Consider the following 9,927-nt stretch of genomic DNA (forward strand, 5'->3'; position numbering starts at 1 on the left):
TGACCTTTTGTTTCCATAACAATCGAGTAATCCGCACGTAACCTTCGCGATGAAGAAAATACCAAGTCGTAACCTTAAGTGCAGACTGGTATTGTCATTCAGTGAAAGTCCTTTACGCGAGTAGGTGTGTGCATGCACATTTTAAGACTATACATTTTGACAGGAATTCTGTTATTCCAGTCTCTGGATTGACGTAGGTACTTTGTGGACAGATAAGTTTATCGTGTTTCCACCTACGTACGAATCTAGTACCTACTAATAGGAAGCACGTGACAGTCGTCATTTAAGTCTCTGGATTAGGCACGTTGTCGTATTTTTGTTCATTTACCTCATTAATCCATTACTGTAAGGATGATATCACCGCGAGTAATTCGTTGGCGAATTTGAAATGTCGTTAAAAGTTCTGAAGAGGCTCAAAAGCGCACATGTGAAGTTCGCGAGTGGATGTTCGCTTGGACAACGTTTTATCTCTTGTTGGTTAATTTAAAAATAATGCGCTATTATCTTGTTTTTTTGGTGGCATTGGGATACGTTAAGGCTGAAGTACTTTATGAAGGTATGTATTAATATTTCCATTTCTACCGCACAAACATGTAGACAAATACCACGATAGCATGAATCGTTATCGTAAATTAATAAAAAATAATTTGAGGAAACATCGAATTGAGTATTAATTAGGTAAGTAGCTACAACCTAATCATTTAATTAAGGTAAATTTAATAAAGTAACTAACGCAATTTGTTAAAACGTCCAATATTTAGAAATCAATCCGTATACTGAAGCACTAAGTTACACTCCCTGGAAAAGTGTACAAAAGTATGTGGAAGTGAGGCCTGGAGCGTTCATGTTCTATTGGCTGTACTATGCTGATGGCACGAGCTACGGTGCGGACAGAAAGCCGCTGGTAATATGGATCCAAGGAGGGCCAGGCTTGGCAGCCAGCGGAATAGCCAACTTTATGGAACTTGGCCCTTTTGATATGCACATGCAACCGCGAAACCATACCTGGGTAAGAAAATATGTACTCTTACAATACTGACCACATAAGCACTTCATACTTCACATAATTCATTGCAAAATAGCGTTAATTACAATTGTATAAGGCGCCATAGTGTTTAGGTTGATCTGCCCTCGTCCGTACAAACGTTAATATTGAAATTTTACCTTAAAATAAAATTTGTATTATGTTTCCTCAGACGTCCGAAGTCCATTATGTGGGAGAGAGTACATCGTATTTCCTTGCGTTGTCGCTAGATATCGCTACTTTACCGTCACGTGACCACGCCGCTAGCGCCCCCAATAGCCAAATCTGGAACTAACTCAGAAACCAGAGAGCGAGCCACCAGTTTGTGTCATTGTTCGGCTCATAAAACAATAATGAGGATATGGTCTAGCACCAGGAAGGCATTATTTGGACTTCGGACGTCTGAGGAAACATAATACAAATTTTATTTTAAGGTAAAATTTCAATATTATGTGTTCCGTTTGACGTCCGAAGTCCATTATGTGAGATCTGTTTGTTATCTTCTGGTGGCTTGCGAAATAAAAGGCAACAATGTGATATTAGTAATCGTATATGTAGGAAAATGTAATAAAAGTAAACATAACAACCAATTAGCTGGCAAAAATTAACTGACCATCATTTCAGCAACATAAAGGTAAAATAAAAGTAAAGGTAGTTAATTGCGATTGATAAATAAAAATTAATACAATTTCAATTTTCTATTATTTAGAGGGTGTAAAGAATTGAGAAAGCGACTTTTCTGAAGTCACATCATTACTCTGGCCACTTTTTTCTACATCTCTGTTATAAAACTTTCTAAAAGTGTTTTCATGCCGCCAATTAGCTTTTTCTAAAATTTTATTAATAGGATATTTTTCTAAAAAATTTAGTGATGACACCGCTGACCTACAGCTACCAGGGGAAGCCTCTATTCCTGCCTCAGAAAGAGTTCGTTTTACCCAGCCACCTATGATTACCGCGGAGGCTGGCTTAACAGGTTCTCTAGTTGTGATAAATAAATTTGTTAATGAACCCCTTCTATTTTTTGAGATATCTATCAACGACCTTATCCAAAATAAAGCATTTGTATTTCTATCTGGCGAAGCATACAAAGTCCAACTTGATTGTTGATAGGATGCCGAATCTGTCTTTGAACCAAATACGGGATGCATGGTAATGGAATCTCCATTGTCTATTAAGTGATTTGTATCACAATGTAAAAGTGTCAAATCATGTACTCTACGACCCGAAGCTAACAAAAGAATTGTGGCAGTACGTCTAGAAACATCAAAAATGCTAAGTAAATTAGGATTGTTATTTTTTAAAAACTGAATGACTAATCTTGCATCCCATATTGGCAATTTAGGAGGAATTGGTCGGGCCAAAGAAATTGCTTTAAGAATGTGTTTAACTAAGTTGTTAGAAGATATTTTAATGTCAGAGAGTGTTTCACAAATAGATGCTATTACCGATTTGTGCACAAGAATGGAACGATATGCTAAACGATCTGTTAGAAACAGTTTCGCTAAGTATCTTGCTACGTTATCGGGGGAAGGGTTTTTAAAATCTAAGCTATTTTGAAGACACCACTGCGACCATCTATTCCATATTGGGGTATATGTTTTTAGCGTCGAAGATCTCCAACACGTCGAAAGAAGCTGCTTCTCCTCCGCTGTCCAACTTCCTGTTAAGGCGTCCCAGCCGAAACGAGCCAAGCTTCCAGCTGTAGGTTGTGAACTTGAGCTGGTGGCCGTCCCGTCTGAGTGTCTATCAGTGTCGACGACAGGTTCTGAATCTTCACAGGGCGTGCTAGGGCCCGGTTTTTCAAATCTGGGCGCCAAAAGGGCTTCGTCCACTTGGGTGCAATTATGATGAACTTGCCTGTTGCCGAGTTGAGGTGATGGAGTACTCGAGGCAGCAGGGATGGTGGAGGGAACACCCACGCTAGGTGGTAATTCCAGCACCTGCTGAACGCGTCGTGAAAGCAAGCGTTCGAGTCTGACAAGTCTAGCGTAGCATAGTTCGATACGACATGAGCTTCGCTGGAAGCGAAGAGGTCTATTTCGGGGGTTCCCCAGCGGTTGAAGACCTTTACTGTCGCTTGGTGTAGTAGGTACCATTCTGAGCCGGCGCGATTGCGCGAGAGGTGATCGGCTTCTGTATTGTACCGGCCTGGCAGATGGTGAGGGACCAGTACTATGCTGAGGCTGTCCGTCAGCGCTAACAGCTGTCTGGTCATTTCGAGTAGCTTCGCTGATCTCGTCCCGCCCTCGTTCTTTATGTACGACACCACGGTGCGATTGTCGCTCTGCAAGATTACTGTAGAGTGTTGAAGAACCTCTGCCTTTGACGAGATAGCGGCTATCACTGCGTACATTTCCTTTAGATTGCAATGCCATCTTTGTTGACGACGATCCCACGTGCCTTGAAGTGTATCGTTGTTTACCGTGGCGCCCCATAGAATGTCTGATGCGTCCGTGACTAGGTAATTTGTTGGAAAAACCGGTTGGTGAATCGGGGTCTTCTGACTTATGTTGTCGAGCCACCATTCCAACTCTGACTTTACTTCGTTCGTGATGGGACTGGGTCGCCGCGGGCTTTTTCGAAGTACATGGCTGTGTCGCTGCAGCGTTCGGCAATGCAACCTTCCTCGGAGAGTGGTGAAGGTTGCGAAATTGAGGTACCCTAAAAGGCTTTGCGCCTGTTTGAGGGACCAACTGCCGGCTGCCAAGCGGGTCAATATACATTGGCGAATCTTCCTCACCTTGTCCAGGGGTAGACACTTGGTGTTGAGTTGTGTGTCCCAAAGTATCCCCAGAAACTCTAACGACTTTGTTGGCGCAAGAATCGACTTTTCCCAATTGATATTCCAACCCAGGCTGGAGAGGTATGTCAACGCTACCTGAATATGAGCTTCTAACATTTCTCTGTTCTGATGCACAATCATGAAATCGTCCAAATATATTATCAGGCGGAGACCTTGGCTGCGCAGTAGTTCGGCCACCCAATTTGTGACAGAGGCGAACATTCTTGGTGCTGCAGCTAGTCCGAAGGGAAGGCAAGTCATCTGGAGTAACCGACCCTCGTAACTGATGCGTAGGAAGCATCGATGCTGCTCCGCAATTGGCAAGTGGTAGTAAGCTTGGCTGATGTCCAGTTTTATCATCCAATCGTTGGTTTGTAAGAACTTGGGCATTAGGTAGTGATGAAATAAATGAAAAGTTTTGGGATTCATGAACTGATTCAATGCTTTTAAATTGAAAATGACCCGATTTTTGCCGTTGTTCTTTGTTATGATAAAAAGTGGGGAAATGAAAGACGGAGTTAAGGGAGCGGGCTCTAGAACCCCGTTCTGAATCAATTCTTGGATCTCTGATGACATCACCACTGATGTTGGGGTTTGATATTTTTGCATTATTTCCGGTGTTGGGAATACTAATGGTGGCGTTTGATCGAAAGGAATGCGCGCTGACGAAATCAAATTGAGAATGGTTTTTGGAGGATCTAATTTGGCCCAGGCTGCTCGATATAGCCTGAGACAACCGCCCGAAAACCGTCTCGAGTCATTTGTTTCTATACCTGCTACCTTGATCTTTGCGCCCCCCCTTTTTCTTTTTGTCTCGTTGATCATAGTTACGCTTTTCCGATTTACCCTGTTGTCTATTTTTTGACTGCTGTGTATTTCGAAAGGAGTTCTCACGAGACGTTGAGGCAACGGGGGACTTCGAGCGCAATGGAGATTTAAAACGAGAAGCTGGCTTTGCCCTAGGCATGCTTTCCTTGACCAACTTTTCAGTACCGCCTATTTTTTGTAAATAACCGGCCAAATCTAGAGGGTTAAACATGTATTCCGCAGAAGGGGGAATCTTTTCGATATCTTCACGCGTAAACTTTTCTTTCAAACACTTAAGAAGTGCCTTACGACGAAATTCTAAAACTTCTGCGCGTTTCCCGCATACCATTTGCAGAATATCATGTGAAACCGCTTTATAATCAGAATCGTTACCAAAAAGTTCTCTTAACTTATCGTGAATTGCAGATAATTTAGCACTCGGTTGCGAAGACCACTCAATAAGTTTCCGTAACGCCGTATTCAGCGATTCGTTTTGTGCCAATAGGGCATTCGATAAAGCCGCAAAACTACGTTCCATTTGAAACCATCTAATCGGAGCGAAAGGATCTTCCAAACGTCTCAACTCCTCATTTATTTTTAATTCGCAAAAACCCGGAAACGCCACGTATTTTTTCTGCACATCCGTATAACGCACCGCATTCCACTCCGTAGAATTGAATCTCTGCATACTAACAAGCTTAGAAACTCGATCGGGATCAGCTTTAGGAATCGAGGGCTCTTTAACGGAAACGTCAAGCTCCGCGATGTCGCCCACCGGAGCGGGGGTACACAAAAAGGGGGCCTCGAGCACATCGCGTGATTCCGTTCGCGGCACGGTCGACGTCACAGAGGCCGAAACACCGGGATGCATGGCAGCCTGATTCGCGTAAAATATATTGTTAACATGACTCACCAGCTGCTGGGACAGTATCTCAAACCTCCGGTCCAAGTCCCGCGTGGAGTCGCGCGAGCTGCTGCTGGCGCGGCGCCGGCGCCGCTTGGGGCGCGGCTCGTCGTCCTCGGAGCTGGAGTCGGCCGAGGAGCTGGAGCTGGGCGCGCCGGAGCGGGGCGGGCGCCGGCCCGCACTCGAGTCGCCGTCGCCGTCCGCCGACCGCAAATGTTCCCGTCCGCCGAAAGTGTCCGTCGTAGGCATGGTCGAATGATTTTCACTCATTTCACTTCACGCAACGGTATTTTGTAAAAAAAATATTAAACTTTCTACTTTTATCTCGAAAGTTAGAAAAATTATGAAAATAAAAAAAAATTTTGTAGGTAGAAATGAACGTTATGATTGAAAAATCTAACGACAACCGTTCGGTTCGAAAAACGACGCAACAATGACACAAACTGGTGGCTCGCTCTCTGGTTTCTGAGTTAGTTCCAGATTTGGCTATTGGGGGCGCTAGCGGCGTGGTCACGTGACGGTAAAGTAGCGATATCTAGCGACAACGCAAGGAAATACGATGTACTCTCTCCCACATAATGGACTTCGGACGTCAAACGGAACACATAATACGTAGTGTTTGTTTCAAATCCATATTAGGAGCATAAATTGTGAGTAACGACAAGAATACTAAGTTATCGGGAGCCTAGCCTCTGTTTGCTCAGACACCTTTTATTTATTTAAAACAAATTTTAGTTAGCAAAACCTAGGATTGTACTTAGTTTACTGCTATAGTCCTAACATAAAGATATGATGAAAATCCATTGAAAATGACTGGAAGTGATATATCCATGCTTAAAGTAACACGGTGACATTAAGTAAGTATTTTCATTTTGTAATTTTGGGATTAATTTTGTAGGGTTACAAACTTTTTTCCGATATTATTTTGTAACAATACCGCAAGCAAGCAATAATAGCTAATTGTTTTGCGGTAGACTAGGCGGGGTTTTAATTGGCAGATGTTTAAAGTCTAAAATGGGCGCTTATTTTTAATACTCTCGGGTTTGGTTATCCCTGGAGAGAGGAGTGTTCGTTCGTAACTTCGTACAGCAACAGCATAAGTAACATTTTAACAACCTACTTTTTTTTTCAAATGGCACCTATTAACTGTGCACTGCTAAGATGCCACTGAGTTTACTTTGATGTGCTTTCGTCTGCATAGGTAATCAAATTGCAAAATATGCAAAATCGAACAACAGTTATTACGTAGGTACAAGTAACTGTGGCTTACCACAACTTTAATTGTTTTAACCTTATTTTTCATGTTCATCAATGACATTTAACTCAATGAACTGTACGTCCCAATTTAAACCGTAAACTTACTCAGTTGAAAAACTGGTTTAGGATCTTGGCACATACAATATCCATTAAAGTTTTTTTTTTCAGGTGAAAGGGAGGAATGTATTGTTAATAGATCATCCTGTGGGCACAGGGTTTAGTTATGTTACTGACAAAAAATTACTTGTAAAGACTGATAGACAAATGGGTAAGACAATTTTAATTTTAGAGTCGCTTCTCAAACTAAATTATAAATAAACAACTTGAAAAAATCGAACTGCCTATAGCGGGAATCGAACCCACGACCACGACCTTTCGCTTGCTTGGAATAGCAGCCCGGCAAGCGAAAGGTCGTGGGTTCGATTCCCGCCTTAGGCAGTTCGATGTATTAATGTTGTTTATTTATAATTATTTATCTTATATCATAATTATTATCATGTTTTTGGCAGCGGAAAAACCCGTCAACGCTGGCTGGGATTCTCAAGAGATAAATTAGTCACCGTGTTTGATTGTGGCGGTTCAATAAATACAACATTTAAACAAAATAAAATACTGTATTGATGTATATTACATTATTCCCTTTTAATTATTTCAGCGACAGACCTCGCCAGAGCAATAAAGACGTTTTTCCGAACGCACAAAGAATTTCGCAAAACGCCGACTTATCTCTTCAGTCAGAGTTATGGAGGAAAACTTTGCCCGAGATTGGCGTATTATCTTCACACAGTACGTATTTGGAAATTATGTCTTTATTTAAATTAACTTAACACCGCATTATTGATAATAACTAAGCCAACAATCCGAGTTAGTCACTCAAAGTAATAGTTATTTCTGTCATGTGTTGATGTGGTACAAATATCAGGAAACTCAAATACGAAAAGTACTTTGTTTATTTTACCTTTTTCTTATCACTAGAGTAAAATATCGAAACATATTTGTGCGGTCAACAATGATTAAATAATTTGAAACTATACCCGTCACTGATGATTTATAATGACATCTTACTAATTGAAACGTACAGCCTCGTAATTAATTGTGTTGTTTGTTTTCAGGCAATTGAAAAGAAGCGTCTTAAGATGAATTTCAAAGGCATAGGAATTGGCAGCGGTTGGGTTGACCCAAAAGAGAGCACTTTGGCGCATCCAAGCTTTTTATACAATATGGTAGGTACCATTGGTTGCGTAGGAGCAATACACACTGAAGACGCAGATGTCGGCCGTTTGGTGTAGTGGTTCAGAACGGACTACTATGCCGAGAGGTCCCGGGTTCGATTCCCGGCCAGGCAGAAATTGAAATGATGAATTTTAATTTCTGTGACGGGTCTAGGTGTGACTATGTATAATATTTATGTATTTAAAAAAAAAGTATATAAGTAGTATACCCGTTAAGCTAGCACCCATAACACAAGCATTAAGTTGCTTACTTTGGGGCTAGCTGGCGCTGTGTGAAATTGTCCAAAGATTTATTTATTTATTAAAAAAAAAAAAAGATTCGCCGGCACGAATTCTTTAAAATAACGGTTCCAGTGTTGCATAGCCTCGAAAATCCTTTAAAGGTGTGCGTTATCATAGCAATGTTATATCCTTTTAAAATTTTGCCTGAAATTTTAAAGAGCCTTCAGCCATTACAGTAGATTCTATTTGAATACAAGAAAAAATAATTTTCCTAGGATAAGGTCCACCTAGTGTGATGTGCAAATTTTTGGGACACCCTGTATACCTATATGTAATCATAATATTAAAACAAGTTCTTTTTAGGGTGCCATCGATCAAAATACGTACATGAAATGCGTCGTAATATCCAAGAGGATAGCATACGCCGTAGAACAGAAGAACTACGTGGCAGCAGGTGAATACGACGCCATTTTGTATAGAACCGTTACGCAAGAGTCCGGCATGGAGATTAACTTCAACAATATTAACCAAGTGGACACAAATGGCGCACTGAATTTGCTAGAAAAGAAAATAAACAAATACGTAAAGCCAACCCTGAAAATAGTCAACCAAAGCTTGGAATGGTCGTACATTTCTGAAGATGTATTCCAAAGTTTGAATCGAAGTTTTTTTGTGCCGTCAATGAAATTTTGTAAGTAAATACGGTTATATTTAAATGCATGCATGACATTTGAGTAAATATATATTTTGTGTATTTTTATATTAATAATAATAATATTTGTGTATTTCAGTAGAAATGCTGCTAAATAACACTCAGCTGAATATTGCAGTTTACAATGGCAACTTGGATGTAGTCACGCCTTTAGCAGGTAATATTTAATGAAGGATTCGTTGTCATTGTCTCTCTGAAAGAACTTTTGGAGGAAGTATTTCAACTTCTTAATGTTACCTATATTCGTCAGCATCAAAGATACGATTTTCAAAAAGCTATCTCGAGACGTATTTTGAGGCATTGGAATTCTAATTCATTTAACAGAATATTTACAAAAGTCTAAACAATTTCAGGGGCATCAAATTGGGCACACAAGCTCAATTGGTACGGTGCCGATGAGTTTAAAAATGCAAAACGAATAAAAATCAATGGTCACCGAACTGGATTCTATAAAAAAGCGCACAGATTTAGTTTTTGGTGGGTCTTCGGCTCTGGGCATTGGGTAAGTTTTTTTTTAAATTTTAATTTGTTGATATTATAATAAGTTGCATTGCATCTCAACCACTGACAGTTCAATGTTACCGTGTTAGATTGAACTTCAAAATAAATACAGGATGTTTTAAGAGATTTGAAATATTTGTAACTCTTTCACGCAAAATCTAGGTACTGAATTAATATTTGCGAATATTGATTACTTACTTACTTCTGATATTATTTTTCTACTAAACCCAAAACCTAGGTATGGTGTTACATAAAACAAAAAAATATTGATTGCCATCTTGTCGTTTTTAAACATGCAATTATGTTTGATAATGATTTTCTTTTTCTTTTAGGTACCTGAAGATAACCCTGTCGCGATGGAACAAATCCTAGAGCACGTTATGTCGAGTGACGAATAGAAGAGTGGATTTCATATTGAAATATTTTTATATTTTATTAATTAAAAAGTGTTATTATACCATTATTTTGTATAAATCAAAAACA

At 40.1% G+C, this 9,927-nt stretch overlaps 1 protein-coding gene across 1 annotated transcript; it reads left to right on the top strand.

Moving 5' to 3' along the window:
* Positions 1-30: 30 nt before the first annotated feature.
* LOC135076862 (retinoid-inducible serine carboxypeptidase-like) lies at positions 31-9,906 on the top strand. Its single transcript, XM_063971333.1, has 9 exons — positions 31-556; positions 762-1,009; positions 6,946-7,045; positions 7,433-7,563; positions 7,890-8,000; positions 8,595-8,922; positions 9,023-9,100; positions 9,297-9,445; positions 9,777-9,906. Exons 1-9 carry the CDS (start codon positions 445-447, stop codon positions 9,840-9,842), a joined length of 1,323 nt encoding a protein of 440 aa, XP_063827403.1. The 5' UTR covers positions 31-444; the 3' UTR covers positions 9,843-9,906.
* Positions 9,907-9,927: the final 21 nt, after the last annotated feature.

Source organism: Ostrinia nubilalis, chromosome 12 (genome assembly GCF_963855985.1).
Source record: "Ostrinia nubilalis chromosome 12, ilOstNubi1.1, whole genome shotgun sequence".
Taxonomy (NCBI): Eukaryota; Metazoa; Arthropoda; class Insecta; order Lepidoptera; family Crambidae; genus Ostrinia; species Ostrinia nubilalis.